Source organism: Myotis yumanensis, unplaced genomic scaffold (genome assembly GCF_028538775.1).
Source record: "Myotis yumanensis isolate MYYU_CA2020_CCGP unplaced genomic scaffold, mMyoYum1.0.hap1 SCAF_10, whole genome shotgun sequence".
Classification (NCBI taxonomy): domain Eukaryota; kingdom Metazoa; phylum Chordata; class Mammalia; order Chiroptera; family Vespertilionidae; genus Myotis; species Myotis yumanensis.
In genome coordinates this window covers 5,743,740-5,759,505 of record NW_027223761.1, presented here as the reverse complement: position 1 = coordinate 5,759,505, position 15,766 = coordinate 5,743,740, and the positions used below count along the sequence as shown (strand labels likewise).

Below are 15,766 nucleotides of genomic sequence, written 5' to 3'. Positions count from 1 at the left end.
GCGCGCGACCAATACGGAAGCTCGCGCCAGACTCGGGGCCCACTTCCCGGAACTTCCGGCAGCGCGGTTCGCCACGTCCCTCCCGGGTTGGCAGGCTGCTCGGATAGAGGCCCACCCCCTGTCGTTCTCCCATGGTCGCGAAGCCTTCTGGGAGTTGTAGTACGGTACCCGGCCACTGCACCGGGAACACTGGGGACGGGCGCAGGGGCGGGGCTGCGGGGACAGCGGGTCCCTCCCGGAGGGCTTGCTTTCAGCGCCTGGCAGTTCCGAGCGCAGACCGTAGCCTTCCGACTCCCGGAGCCAGTGTGAGAGGCCCGGACGCTTACGTTCCCGGGAGTTCCGAAAGACTAATTCCCCAGCCGCCGCGCGTTGCGGGCGCCAAAAGCAGAAGGTTGCAGCCGATGCCTGCGATAAAACCGCGTCTGATTGTCTGGCCGCCCACCCCGGCCCAGGTGGGAATGAATGCGCTGAAAGGGGATCGGAGCCGGGAGAGGAGCGGACCCGCCCGGGCTGAGCTCCAGCTGCGGGCCCGGGGGAAGGGCCACACTTTAAGTCCCTTTTTCCATCTTCCAGGCCGGCTCAAATGTCGTCTCCGCTAAGCCCTCTCCCGTTTTCCGTTGCTTCCTTGGAGCCCTCATAATACATGCAAACCTCCCACCATTTGTTTTGAAGTCTTTCTTGCCCCTTCTACCCACCTCTATCCCCAAGAACGTGAGCAGGGGCCTGGCGTTCGATAAATGATAACTGGGAAGGGGGAGGGCAAGTGGAGCAGTCTTTCCAGGGACATTATTTTCGTCTTTTTTAGTCTCCAAAATAAACTCAGGATCGTTTCTTCCCTCACCCCCACCAGCCTCCTGGAGGACCGCCCCTGCCTCCTGCCTCCTGCACCCCCCAACCCCCACCACTGGCCTGTGCACCTGAGGGAGAAATGGGCAGGTACCCCTTACCTGCCCAGCTTCCACCTCTCCCTGTCCTGACCAGTCAGTTCAACGTGTGTGTGTGGGTGGGTGTGTGTAGAGCCAGGAAACTCAAGTGAAACGGTCTCATTTCCCCCACACACCCACACCCTTCATATCTCTAGCATGCTCCATTTCACTGGCTGCCTCCAACAAAGATATAGCTGGGAACAGTGAAAAAAAATAGGGTGTCAGGTCCAGGGAAGGTGTGAGGTTTATAACAGATAGAGAAGAGGACTGGGCCAGGAAAAATGACTGGCTAGGAAATTCTCTTTGCTCCTGTCCAAACCTTGACCCTTCCCACTTCTATCACTACCACCATCCCAGTCTCCTGACACTCCCAGAGGAGAAGCCAAACCCAAAAAGGACAGAAGAAAGAACAGTTCGCCCTCCCCTCCAGCTTGTCAGCCCACTCAAGCAGAACCATTCCTGACACAAAGGAAGTGCCTTTCTGCTCCCTGTAACTGGAGAGCCAATGGCAGGTCATCTGAGGCTAGAGGCCCCAAAGCATGTGTATGTGCTGGGGAAGAGGTTGGCGGTCTCAGGCAGGATAAACTAAGGGCTGATGGGTGAGGAGGTGGTGCTGCTTAGGCCAGAAAGCAACAACCCTAGTGGGGCCCCATTTTATCCCAACAGCCCTGGGACCCAGGCAGGGTAGGTCCTCCATTGTTCAGAGGGGAAGACTGAGGAGCCAATCTGGGACGAGCAGTTCTCCTGATCCTGAGTGTCCCCATTCCCTCCTCCTCCTTAATAAGGACCCTCACACACCTACCTGTGTGAGTGTAGAATGGAATCTAGTCCCTTCCAGTCCCAGCTATGGGTGGCTGCCTCAGCTCTGGGACCTTGCCATACCAGGCCAAGGGGGCAGGAGAAAGCAGGGCTCCAGGACTCTGAGAGCCAGAGAACTACGTGTGTGGCCCTTGGTGTCTGGGGAGACTTTGGGAGGTGCTGCTGCCTAGCTCCTGGAACGGCAGTAGAAAATTCAAGACTATTCCCCCCCCCCCCCTACACACACACACAGGAGCTCACAAGTATCATCTTCACATGTACCACCTCTGCGGGCTCAGAACAACTCCCATCCACTAAGGCTCTGGTCAGGAGTGAGTGGGTCTGGGTCCTGGTGGAGGGTGGGAGTGGGTCAGCAGCAAGGGCTGCTTCCAGGGCTAGAGGAAAAGGGTTCCCAGGGGTATGAGGGCAGATGGGGCCAGACTATGCTTCTATGCAACTATGCTTCTTATCTGGAGGTGGAAAGAGGAGAAGGAGAGGAGGGAGGGAGCATGTGGGCGCCTGTAAATGTACCTGTGTCTCTCACACACACACACACACACACACCCCAGGATGCTCCAGCCCAAGGTTGACCAGTGGAGCCCAGGAATGTCCAGCAATGCCACAGTATCCAGATACTTTCCGAACCTAAATGTCCCCTTCTGTAAGTGAGGCAAGGAGCTGGCCACCTTGGTGTCCGGACTCAGCAAGGTTGCCAGGGAAAGATGCCCGCATCAGAAGATGCCGCCCGGAAAATGTTCATCGGCAGCCTCGGAGTCAGGGCTGCCCCCTCCTCTTCTCACTCCCCTTCCCCTCCTCCTCCCCAGCTCTGCCGCTGGGCCCCCGCCCCCGCCCCGCCTCCAGTATGCGATGGGGGGCGGGCAGCGGGCAGAGCCGTGAGCCGAGAAGCCCGGCGGACGCCGCCACCTGATCCCATCCAGGCGCGGAGAGGCGAGCGACGGGTGCTCGGTGCGCAGGGCCCCGGCGCCCTCGGACCCGCAGCGGATTTCAGGAAAAGGGTTGGGAGGCGGCGACCACCCGCCACCTGGGACGGAGGCAGAGCCCGCGCGTGAGTACTGCGGTAGCCAACCTGGGCGGGGAGGAGGGGTGGACCGGTCCCGGACGGGGGGCGCAGGATGGGCGGGAGCGTGTCCTAGGGGCGCAGAGCCCTGAGAGCATGAGGAGGGGCGCGTGTGTGGGGAGCGGGAGAGGACTGGGCGAGAGGGCGAATCTGGCCTGTCCCCTACGAGCAGATGCGGGTGACAGATCCCTGGGGAGGTTGGGATGAAACTGAGGGAATGGAGGTGGGGGAGGTAGATGGTGATGGAGCGAGCAGGGGAGGGGAATTCGGAGACAGGGATGACGTTGGGGACAGGGAAAGGGGGCTGGAGGGAGCCGGTGCAGGCGGAGGAAAAAGGAAGGAGAGGGAGGTGGAAAGATACGTGATCTCCTGGGACACTCGTTTGCAGCCTCCTTAGCCTTTGGCCCTTCTCTCTAGGGAGAAACTGTTTACTGGACTGTGCCATCCCCAAGTGAGGATGGAGTCTCCAGGTCAGCCAAAGGTCAGGTCCTCAGGTCTGGGTGGTCCAGGCCAGGGCGCCCTCCTCCTCTAAATGCACCACGGTTGGCCCTAGAGCTTGGAGGAGAGAGGAGGGCTCACTTGGGAGTGGGTGGGCACCCAGGCCAGTTTGCAGAGCTCTGGCTAGCTATTCCATTTCTTCTTTGGTTCCCTGGAGAAGGGAAAGCAATTTGCAGCAGCCTGAGGTAGGTTGTGCTGACTAAAATTAGCCCTGATATTCTGATGAGGTCGGGCACCCTGGCCTGTCTGGTGTGGCTGAGGGAAACTCTCCATGAAGAAGACAGAAGGGAAGCCGGGAAGTAGTTTGAAGCCTATGAGGGGCCTGGCCCCAGCAGACCCTCCCCACACCAGCCTGGAGCCCACAGAAGCGGACAGCCCCTCCTGGGTGTCCGGACGCTGACTCCGTCTCCAGCAGAGGCACCAAGGATTGAACTTGCTACGGGAAGGGAGGCTGCACTCTCTTGGGAACTGGAATGTTTATCCTGGCTGAGTGCCCACCCCAAGGAGACAGGGGTACTGATTTCAAACACCTGCAGGTGTCATGGAGAAAAGTGGTCTGTGTGGTCTAGGAGGGCAGCACTGGCCACATGCAGAGCGGAAGGTGGAAGGGGACAAGTGAGGATCCTAGCTATCCCAGAGAGAACTTCTGAACAGCCAGCGCTGCTCAGAAATGGACCAGGCTGTACCTGAAGGTTATGAGCATTCTGTCATCGATGGTGGCCAAGCAGAAACTCATGCCTGGGGAATTCTTGTGCTCATGATGGCCGGTTCCAAGTGAGCCTCACATAGGGTCTGGCTGGCTGGCTCCCCGGGGCTAAGGGGAATGGCATGGAGGGAGCCACCAAGCAGCCCATCGCCCTCTCTGTGTGACCTGGTTGAAGCATCTCCCAGAGAAAATTCCACCACAGCTCCCTCCAGGCTTGACATGTTTGGCTGACCCAGAGTCCTCTGAAAAATAGGGTGGTTTCAAGGAGTTTAGCAAAGATGGGAGTAGGCTGGGCCCTCACTTTGCCCCTTTGGGGAACTCCTGCCTGGCCACCAAGTCCTCTAGGCAGGATAAATGACAAAGGGAAGGCCTCCATCCTGCGAGGGCCACTGGCTCTGACTTCCTCCTGAAGGTTGCCCACCCAGACAGAGCCAGCCCTCCTCTGCCCCAGCAGGGGGTGGGGGTGGACTTGCTCCTTGGTTGTCCTCTGTGGCTGGACCCTTCACCACCCTTGGCTCCAGGTGGATTAAGTCTGTCTGCAAGCTGATGGAGGAGACAAGGTGCTGGGGCCCGGAAGGAAGGGAAAGGCATAACCAGACATCTTTCTAGCCCATCAGGTTTCAGTGTAATCCAGGATTAATTGTGTGGGGGGAAGAAGAGGGGCTGGAAGCCAAGCCCAGGGCCCCCAGGAAAGGTGATGGTCAAAAGAGTTTTCACATTACCTCACCCCTCCTGGGACTCAGGTGTCCTAGTTCCACACATGCACATGCCCGCAAGGTTCCAGGCTCCCCCTCCCTTTTGGAGAGGAGGGTTTATGAGGCTGAAGCTGAACCAGAACCTGGAGACGAGGCCGCTGGGGCAGAGACCCCACCCTACCTGACAGGCATTGCTACTGAAGCCGACTTTCCACTGGAGTTGCCAAGGGCTGTGCTGCCCTTGAGCCAAAGCATTCATGTGTGGGTGACTGGCCGGAAACCAGGCTCCTCTGGCTCTCACACCTGTCACTCACCTGGAATGCAGGCCCACCTCCAGGAGATTCTCAGCAGGGCAATGAGCAGGAGCCCCTCTGCATCCCCACACCCTGCCCCATGCCCAAGCTGCCATCCACTGCCTCTCACTGTAGAGGAAGCTGATGGGGTGGCCAGGGTTTCAGGTGTCTGGGGATGGAATCCAGGTAGGGTTCCAGGATTTCAAGTCCCTCATGGATTTATTGGTCTTGAACCCTCAGAGCAGGAGCCCAGGTGGGAGGGCTCAGGGCTCAGAAGCGGGCAGAAGTGCCAGAGTTCAGGGCAGGCTGGGGAAACCAGTTCTTTTTGGAAGCAGCACACCTATCTAAGGGTATGGACTCTGGAGCCAGAAAGAGCAGGTCTGATCCCGGATTCTGCTAATACCAGCTCTGTGGCCCAGACTAGGGGCTTCATTTTTAGAGCCTCGGTTTCCTTGTCTATATAGTGGGAATAATATGTTAGGGTTGAGGTGATTAAACAGGATTAAGTATATAATAGCATAGTACAAACAGTAAGTCCCTGTGTCAGAGACTTGAGAAGGTGAAGGTTTGGTCAGTGTTTCTGAGGAGCTCAGTTTCTGGGGGTCAAGACCAACCCTTGGCCGAAGCCATCAGGGAAGGAGGGGAAACCTTGAGTTGAGACTTCTGTGACCTGAGCCAAGCCACGGTGCCAAGGCAAGTCTACTGGGGAGACAGATACAAATGGCCACGAGACAAAGAGGAATTGGGGGCACAGAGAGAAGCAGAGACAGGGCTTAAGGGAGTGGCTATAGCCTGAAGGGCTGGCCACACCCCAGAGCCTGTAATTCCACCCAAGGCTAAGTTATCTGGAGCCGTGTGGAGATAGGGTCTTGGTGACGGGAGGCAGGAATCTGATCTTCCCTGGCCTCTCTGCTCACCCCACTCTTGGGAGCTCTCCTTTGCAGCACTCCGCTGGGGCTGAGAGCCCATCTCCTCTGCCCACTGCAAACCTGTTTGCCTTCTTCCCCTGCCAGGCCTCTCCGGAACACTGGCCCTGCTACCAGAGCCTCAGGAGCCCCCATGAGTGCCAGCAGCGGGTGTCCTGGATAGCAAGACCCTGGCTAGTCCAGGGGTGGGTACGCCATCATGCCACCCATCCTCCAACGCCTGCAGCAGGCCACCAAGATGATGAGCCGCAGGAAAATCCTGCTGCTGGTGCTAGGGTGCAGCACCTTGAGCCTCCTCATCCACCAGGGTGCACAACTCAGCTGGTAAGGGGTAGGGGCCTCGGTGAGGGGCGGGGCCCAGGGCAGTTGGGGTATTCAGGGGGCCAGCTGCCTGGTTAACACCAGAACCTTCTTCCCATTCCTTACACCTGCCAGAAGTCTGTCTTCTGTTGGGCTTCGTTCCTTCCCTCTATCCCAGTGATGGCGAACCTTTTGAGCTTGGTGTGTCAGCATTTTGAAAAACCCTAACTTAACTCTGGTGCCGTGTCACATATAGAAATTTTTTGATATTTGCAACCATAGTAAAACAAAGATTTATATTTTTGATATTTATTTTATATATTTAAATGCCATTTAACAAAGAAAAATCAACCAAAAAAATGAGTTTGCATGTCACCTCTGACACACGTGTCATAGGTTCACCATCACTGCTCTATCCTGAAGTGCTTTCCACACATCTCTTTATTTTTAAAAATATATATATTTATATTTATTTCAGAGCTGAAGGGAGAGGGAGAGAGATATAGAAACATCAATGATGAGAGAGAATCATTGATCGGCTGCCTCCCACATGCCACACACTGGGGATCAAGCCCACTCCTGGGCATGTGCCCTGATCAGGAATCCAACCATAACCTCCTGGTTCATAGGTCGATGCTCAATGAGCCACGCTGGCCGGGCACCATACATCTCTTTAGATCCACACAACCTCCCAGGGCATGGATTGATCTTCATTGAAATGGGAGTGACTTGCTCAAAGTCAGAGTGAGTCAGTGACTAAACTGGGACTCTAATCCAGTCCAAATCCAGTGCCTCCCCAAAGGACTGCAAACAACTTCTCACTACTTCTGCTGTGCTGGGCAAGTCCTCTCACTTCTCTGAGCCCGTTCCCTCATCTGTAAAATAGAAATGATGGTATGTGTGACCCAGCTAGTCACCCCGACACAGGATACCATGTGACTAATAGGAGCCCTGGCCCTACTCCTGGCTCACGTGTGAACCCAACAAATACCTGCACCCCTCAGAGCCTCAACTTCCCCATTTTCTGCATGGTCTGCCCAGGAGAATGATGTGAGTGGGCCCAACCCCGTGATTTGCTGGTCTTTAAAAGGGCGTCTGTGTAGACATTATCCTGAACCCAAATCAGCCACAGATAGGAAATCTCAATGGTGTTCTCAAAGCTGCTTAGTGTTTCCTCATTCCATTATGACTAGGGTGGTAGAAAAGAAACAGGAGAGTGACTCAAAGTCTGAAAAGATCTCACCAGTTTACCTGTAAGCCCAAACAGCCTTTCAGGATCAGGGAAACAAATGAAAGCTTCATGAAGGCTAGGATTGTTATCTGTTCTCTATGCTATCATATTTCTTGAGTCTAGAACAGTGCCTGGCACATAGGAGATGACTAAAAAAAATATTAGTCGAATGAATGAATAAAGCTCCAGAGGTCTTAACAGAATCACATGGAAAATGGTTTGCCTCAAAGCCCTTGCCTCTCATCCACAAGGTGAGGAGCCAGTGAAAAAGAAAAAGTGAAAAACAAGAGAGAGCAAGAGGACTTGGCGACTTTATCTGGGTTGCCAGACTTATGTAAATGACGTTTTTCTTCTAAACCTCCGTTTCTACATCTTTAGAGTGGAATTCCTCAAGGATCTCCAAGGACCATTCTCCCTCTATTAGTTATCTATTTCTGTGTAACCAAATTACCTCAAAACTTAGCAGCTGAGCACATCAAACATGTATTATTTCACTTCTGTGGGTCAGGAACCCAGGTGGGGCTTAGCTGGGTACCTCGGCTCAAGCTCTCTCATGGGGCTGCAGTCTCATCTGAAGGTCTGATTGGACGGGCTCCCCTTCCAAGCTCACGCATGTGGTTGTTGACAGACTTCAGTTCCTCAAGCAAGGTGATGGAGTGAAGACCCAGTTCCTTAGTAACTGTTGCCATGGGATGCCTCCCCATAGGGTGGCTCATAGGATGGCAGCTTGCTCACCTACAGGGGTTGTCCTAGATAAGACACCAAGATAGAAGCCATAGTCTTTTTATAGTGCAATCTCACAAGTGACATCCATCATTTCTGCCCTATTCTATTCCTTAGAGACATCAATAAGCCCCACCCATACTCAAGGGGAAGGAAATACACAACAGCATGAATACCAGGAGGCCAGCAGGGATCACGTGGGTCATCTTAGAGGCTGCCTACCATATCCCTCTACTGCTCTGTGGGTAAAGCCCAAAACGGGCTGCTCTGTAACCCACCCCAACCATCCTCGGGCAGGGGCAGGGCTCACAGCCTCTCACACCCTCCTCCCCGAACCCCTCCCTGGACCCTGCAGGTACCCCAGGCTGTTCCCTCTGAGCTGCCCGCCTCTGCAGGACTCCCCACCGCGCCCCAAGCACATGACCGTGGCCCTTCCTGAAGACGCACAAGACGGCGGGCACCACGGTGCAGAACATCCTGTTCCGCTTCGCCGAGCGCCACAACCTGACGGTGGCCCTGCCGCACCCGCGGTGCGAGCACCAGTTCTGCTACCCGCGCAACTTCTCGGCGCACTTCGTGCACCCGGCCACGCGCCCGCCGCACGTGCTGGCCAGCCACCTGCGCTTCGACCCGCGCGGAGCTCGAGGGCCTCATGCCGCCGGGCACCGTCTACGTGACCATCCTGCGGGAGCCCGCGGCCATGTTCGAGTCCCTCTTCACCTACTACAACCAGTACTGCCCGGCCTTCCGGCGCGTGCCCAACGCGTCCCTCGAGGCCTTCCTGCGCGCGCCCCAGGCCTACTACCGCGCGGGCGAGCACTTCGCCATGTTCGCGCACAACACGCTGGCCTACGACCTGGGCGGCGACCACGAGCGCAGCCCGCGCGACGACCCCGCCTACCTGGCGGGCCTCATCCGCCAGGTGGAGGAGGTCTTCTCGCTGGTCATGATCGCCGAGTACTTCGACGAGTCGCTCGTGCTGCTGCGGCGCCTGCTGGCCTGGGACCTGGACGACGTGCTCTACGCCAAGCTCAACGCGCGCGCCGCCGGCTCGCGCCTGGCCGCCATCCCCGAGGCGCTGGCGCGGGCCGCGCGCGCCTGGAACGCGCTGGACGCCGGCCTCTACGACCACTTCAACGCCACCTTCTGGCGCCGCGTGGCGCGGGCCGGCCGAGCGTGCGTGGAGCGCGAGGCGCGCGAGCTGCGCGAGGCCCGCGAGCGCCTGCTGCGGCGCTGCTTCGGCGACGAGCCGGTGCTGCGGCCGGCGGCGCAGATCCGCACCAAGCAGCTGCAGCCCTGGCAGCCCAGCCGCAAGGTGGACATCATGGGCTACGACCTGCCCGGCGGGGGCGCTGGCCCGGCCACCGAGGCCTGCCTCAAGCTGGCCATGCCCGAGGTCCAGTACTCCAACTACCTGCTGCGCAAGCAGAAGCGCCGGCTGGGTGTGCGGACCCGGCCCGCACCCGTCCTGGACAATCCCCCGCCGCCTCGGCCCATCCGGGCGCTGCCCCGCGGCCCCCAAGGCCACTGAGCTCTGGGAGTCAGGCCTTGGGGCTGGGGGCTACCTCTAGGTCCTGCCGCATCAGGACCCCTTCCTCCGAGGGGCTTAAGCCCCACGCTGTACTGGGGCGGGGGAGCCTGTCTGAGCCCGCCTCCCTGGGGTGGGCTGAACCCCCTCCTCCAGGAGGGAGCTGATAGGCCCGGTGGAGCCCCGGCCCCTCCTTCCGAGCTGGAGGTTTGAGACCTGCCCGGAGCTGCCCTCCGCATGGCTGGGCTGAGACCTCTGCCAGTTTCCAGGCAGGTGGGCCCGGGCTGCAGCGAGGAGCTGCGCTGCCGGCCTCCCGGAGGCCCTGCTTCTCACAGGGGCCAGAGGTCCCCACACTATCTGTCTTCCAGGTTCCACTCTCACCACAGACCTAAGCTGCTCCCAGACTCCCAGAACCAAGAGTTCTTGGGTTGGGCTTTTTGTTTTGTTTTGGTTTTTTTAATAAAAATATCTCTCAAATGTGCAGGTTAGATGGCAGTCATTGAAAGCCAGATTCCCCACCTTTGCTGAGGCAGGTGCCCAAGGGTAGCTGTGGTCACCAGGAGGTTCAGGACCCGCCTCGGGCTCCTCCCCTGCTCTTCCCAGAGGCTCACCCTTGATTGACTGCGCCACCTCAGCCCACTCATTTCCTTTGAGAAAATGTAAATCATTTTCATTCAATTCAGCGACATTTATTGGGCATCATCTCGAACAGGGACGCAGGGTGAACAAGCCAGCTAGAGCCCTTCTCCTTATGGGGCTCATGGGGAGACGCTGAAACTGGAGCAGACAGTTACCTAAGAGGAAGGACGGGGGGGGGGGGGGGGGGGGGGGGGGGGGGGTGTAGAGCCAAACAGCAGCTCCTTGGGCAGAGTGGAGGCCAGAAGGAGGATCTTTCCAGGTAGGGAGGTGCTGAACTCAGAAATTTCACCTCCTCTTTTTGAGTCGCTGCCTTTACCACCGGCCTTCCTTCCCACAAGGAGAGACAATCCTGACGTAAATGAGGACCATTCCCTGCCCCTAATGTCCTTTAGTATAGCAAGGCGTTCAGCACCTTCAAATGACACCTCTCTTAAAACTAGCAGAGAATCAGGACTTTTTCTGTTACTTTCTTTTCTACTTTACAATGGACAGTTACACTGACGTATCTGGACAAGTAAGCATAGCTAACATGGTCTACTATGTGCCAGCCACTGTTTAAGGGATTTATATATATATATTACTAGAGGCCCAGTGCATGAAATTCGTGCACTGGCGGGGGGTCCTCAGCCTGGCCTGTGCCCTCTCACAGTCCAAGAGCCATCAGCAGATGTCCGACTGCCGTCTTAGGCCTGCTTCCCGTGGGTAGTGGGGCCTCAGCCGGCAGTCGGACATCTTAGCACTGCTGCAGAGGCAGGAGAGGCTACCACCACTGCCACTGTGCTTGCCAGCAGTGAGCCCACCGATGCATGATTGGGGCCGGGAGGGATGTGGGAGGTTGGCCAGCAGGGAGGGACCACGGGGAGGGCTCCAGGGCATGTCCAACCCATCTCACTCAGTTCAGATTGGCTGGACCCCAGCAGCAAGCTAACCTACTGGTCAGAGCATCTGCTCCCTGGTGGTCAGTGCATGTCATAGCGAGCAGTTGAGTGGCCTTAGCATATTATTAGCATATTACGCTTTGATTGGTTGAATGGCCAACTGGACGACTGGACACTTAGCATATTAGGCTTTTATTATATAGGATGAGATAGGTACCATTTCATGGGTGAGGGGAACTGAGACTTGGAAAGGTTATGTGACACTTAGGGTCACACTCAGGGATAGAGCGTCAGCCTGTGGACCGAAGGGTCCCGGTTCAATTCCAGTCAAGGGGCATGTACCTCAGTTGCAGGCTCCTCCCTGACCCTCTGGCACGTGGGCTCCTTTATAAACCTGCCCCATTTTAGCAGAGAGCACGACTCTGGACTCAGAAAAATCTGGATCCAGGGACTAACTGGGAGCATCAGGACCTGGGAGGCGGTTTCTCCTTTGACGTAGGAGCAAGGACAGACCCTGAGTAAGCGCCGGAATTGAATGTTAGCCTTCAGTGCTGAGCAAGGGGCCCCTGGGACACCTCGGTCCAAACTCTCCAGCTTCAGCCACATCCCAGGGGAAGAGCTCTAGCCCCTGGGACCCCAATGCTCTGCAAAGAGGCTCCTTCCATCGACACACGTGACGCTGCTCACCCTGTGCCCACCCTACAGGGTCCCAGAGCTTTGGCAGCAGGTGAAATGTGGTCGCTGCTGGAGGAGCTCACACCGACCTCTGGGCAGATATACAAGTAGCAGCCGGCGTGAGGGCTCGATGGAGGCCGTTGCTCCATAGGTGCTTTGGAGCCCCAACTCTGGCTGTGCCACTTACTGGTTGCATGACTTTGGTCTTAGCCTTTGAGATGAACCATTCCCCTGGCGGGGAGTGAACAGTATTTGATATGAGGCGCCCAGCACAGTGCCTGGCACATGGAAATGTTCCCAAAGCTCTGATGTTGTCAGGTTCCTCCAGGACTGACACCCTCCACATTGTAGATGCTACTGGCGGGCACATCAATTCTTCTAGTAAAAGTTTCCCAGCAGGTAGAAGAAAGCATTTGAAGTAAAAGGTGCCTTTTCTCACCCAAAGGCGTTGTGGGAGCAAGCAGCAGTCTTGATGTTGATGGTCATAGAAAGGATGTGCAGAGTGAGGTTGGAGCAGAGAGGAGGATAGGGGTGTCTGAAGAGGCTCCCTGGAGGAAGGATACCCGAGCTGAGAACAGGGACAGGGAGGGTACTCCAGAGAGAAGCACTGACATCAGGTTGTGAACGGCCTTGAATGTCATGCTTAGAACTTCGGGTTGTTCGCATGGACACTGGAGTAAATGGAATGGCCGGAGATGACCAGCAGGGAAAGCCCGGCTGTCCCCAGGCAGAGGGGGTCACCATCAGCCCATCTGCAGCTCATCCCTGACCCAGCAGCACCCGAGGTAGGGACCTTGGTTGAGACGATGGGAAGTCCCTGAGTTGGCAGGAGAAAGGCCTTTAATAAAGTGCAAATGCTGCGGGGGAGAAGGCGCATTGACAAGAGCAGTGGCACCAGCTAATGTTTACTGAGCACTGCTAGGTGCTGGCTGCTTTTCTATGTGCTTTATATATTTTAACTTCATTCTTACAACTGGTGAAATAAGTGTTATTCTTGTACCTCTTTCACAGAAGGGGAAACTGAGGTACAAAAACGGTGAAGTGCCCAGGCTTACCCAGCTGGGAGAAGCCGCGCTAGGACAGAGGCAGAGCAGAGCGCTGGGGCTCCCAAGCCCCAGTTTCCAGCCCTGGGATATATTGTCTCGGCCGCTCTCACACACCCAGCAATCCCTGCAGGCTCATTATTAAAGAGCCTTCTTAGATCAGCCCCTGGGCTTGAGTGGGAGGAAGAAGGCAGGGCACAGAGAGGAAGGTGGCCATCTGCCAACACAGTTGGGCAGCTTCCCAGGAGAAGCTAGTGGAGTGGAAAGGGGACTGGAGAGCAAGAGGACAGGAACAGCCTCCTCCACCCCCATCCCAATTTCATGGGGTTTTCACAACACTGGCCGGGCACTGGAGTCACAGTCCAGTACCCCATTACAAATGGGGGGACTGAGTTCCAGAGAGGGTGTGTGGCTTCCAGGGGTGGCCTAGAGCCAGGCCAGAGGCAGGAGTGAGGGACACTCCCATGCACTGGAGCCACAAGAGGCAAGATCCTGGGTCCTATCCCACCTGTGTCTCCCAGCTCTGTCTCGGGTACTGGCACCCCAATTCAAGCAGATACTCAGGCCCCAATTCTTGGTGTCTCTTCGATGTCTCCCTCACCCTTTCCCCGGCGTCACCGTGTCCTGTACCGTCCGAATAACTGCCATCTGCCACCTCTCTTTCCCACAAAGTCTGCCTTAGTCCCAGCCATCAGTTTCTCCTCCGGTTACAACAGCAGCCTCCTAACTGACCTACTGCCTCAGGCTCCCCACACAAACCCAGTCTCTCCGTGTGCAGAGTGACCCTGCTGAAGCCACCTGATCCTCTCACTCCCCTTGTTGAAACACCGCCCTCCTTGCCAGGCCCACAGGGCCCATCGTAGCCTGACCCCCCCCCCAAAAAAAATAACCTTTCAGCTGCACCTCCATTGTCCCCCAGCCACACTGGGTTACCCACCATTTTCCTGAAAGCTGAATTTTATCAGCCAGTGGTTGAACACAATGAAATTACATGAAACATTAAATGAAAGGTCATGTAAATGAAATTATGTAAACTGACCATTAAATCCATTATAGCAACAACAAAGGTAATAAATGCTCATAATTCATTACTTTCTAATTAGCTTACTAGATTTTACTATTATTTATATCTTAAGCATATCTATATCTATTGTATGTATCTGGGCAAATCTTGTGGAATGGTGTGCTACTGACACACATCTCATACAGACAGCGTTCAGTGGCCTTACATTGGCAACATGCAATCAGCCATGATGGGAGTAGCTACACTACAGATCTTCAAACACTGCAAATCAGAGATTGACCTATTGTTTTGTTGTTCCCCTAGACCAGGGATCAACAAACTACAAGCCAAATCTGGCCCACCACCAGTTTTTAATCAAGATTTATTGGAACACAGCCACACTCATTCATTTTGCTTATTGTTCTGAGGCATTTTGTGCTACAATAGCAGAGTTGAGCAGCTGCAGTGAAGGCTGTCTAGCCTCCAAAGCCTAAAATGTTTACTATTTGGCCCTTCAGGAGGAGCTGGCACACTCTCAAAGAGCTAAGCATACACCTGGAATAGGAGTGACAGAAACTGGAGGATCTGGTGAAAGCTGGAGGAGCGGCGGACCCAGCTGCTGCCCGCCCCCGCCCCCCCCCCCCCCCCCCCCCCCACAACAGGGTGAGCTAGCAAGTTAGGGTCTCCGTGGGTGAGCTGCAACTGCTCCTGGTGGCCCTGCGCCCACCTTCCTAGCGGAAAGGGATACAACTCCTGTTTCATGTCCACTCTCCAAATCTTGCACAAAATGTCACCTGTGGCCCTCGCTAAGTCAGGACCACAGGGAAGAGAATTCTGGGAAACATGGTTTCAGTTTAGCTAAAAGGACACTGGGCAAATCCCCTGCAGCTCCAGATGTTAACTTGAATATCATACCCATGGAGGCCAATTAGCATCCGAGACTGTTAGCGATGAAAGTCCACACTCCGGAGGCCCTCAGACTTGTGCTGTGGTTATTTCCCCCATCCCAGAATTCACTGGGAGATGAGTACTCAGTAGCTGGCAGAATCCTCCCCAAGTGGAAATCCCTGGAATTGTCCTCCCACTCCCACCAAGTTACAAACCAAAAGCAATACCAGAACCCTGTAGAAACTGCAGAGGTGAGCGCCTCCATCCAGGACGTGAGGATGCAAGGGTAGCAATTTCAGCCACATACCCTCGTAACTCACCTTTTTGCGGGCGAAAAAGGAAACTTAATGATGTGCTGAGGCCAATCACAGCCACAGTTCTGGGTTTGATCATTACTGGAGAAAATTAATATAAACCCCAGCGACTGGTGTGCGGCTCTTGAACTCATGTTTTCTCTTACATGCCCACGAGTATGGGAAATTACACTCCGTTTGCATTTACAAGTCTTTACTGCCTTGCCCCGGGTTTTGAAACTCTTCTGCAAACTGCAAGGTCCAGAGTCATGATCGTCTTAACCACACAGAGAACACTATGCTGATACATTCAATTGATGCCATGATGCTAACTGAACTCTGTGAGCAGGAAACAGCAAGCATCGTAGGTGGCTTAGACATATGTGTGCCAAAGTCAGAGATGAACGCTGTGCAAGTTCAAGGGCCTGCCATATCAGGAAAGTTCCTAGGGGACCAGATTCTTGGGAATGTCAGATATCTTCCTGTGTTTTTTTTTTTTTTTTAATTGTTATTGTTTCAGAGAGGAAGGGAGACGGAAAGAGAGAAATAGAAACATCAATGATGAGAGAGGATCATCGATCAGCTGCCTCCTGCACACCCCACACTGGGGATCAAACCCGCAACCCGGGGCACGTGCCCTGACTG

At 55.5% G+C, this 15,766-nt stretch overlaps 1 protein-coding gene across 1 annotated transcript; it reads left to right on the top strand.

Annotated features, from left to right (window-relative positions):
- Positions 1-2,642: 2,642 nt before the first annotated feature.
- Positions 2,643-10,379, top strand: GAL3ST3 (galactose-3-O-sulfotransferase 3). Its single transcript, XM_070426442.1, is given in 5 exon segments — positions 2,643-2,790; positions 6,008-6,244; positions 8,530-8,605; positions 8,607-8,804; positions 8,806-10,379. Coding segments are annotated over 4 exon segments (1,299 nt in total). The 5' UTR covers positions 2,643-2,790; positions 6,008-6,119; the 3' UTR covers positions 9,706-10,379.
- The last annotated feature ends 5,387 nt before the right edge of the window (positions 10,380-15,766 follow it).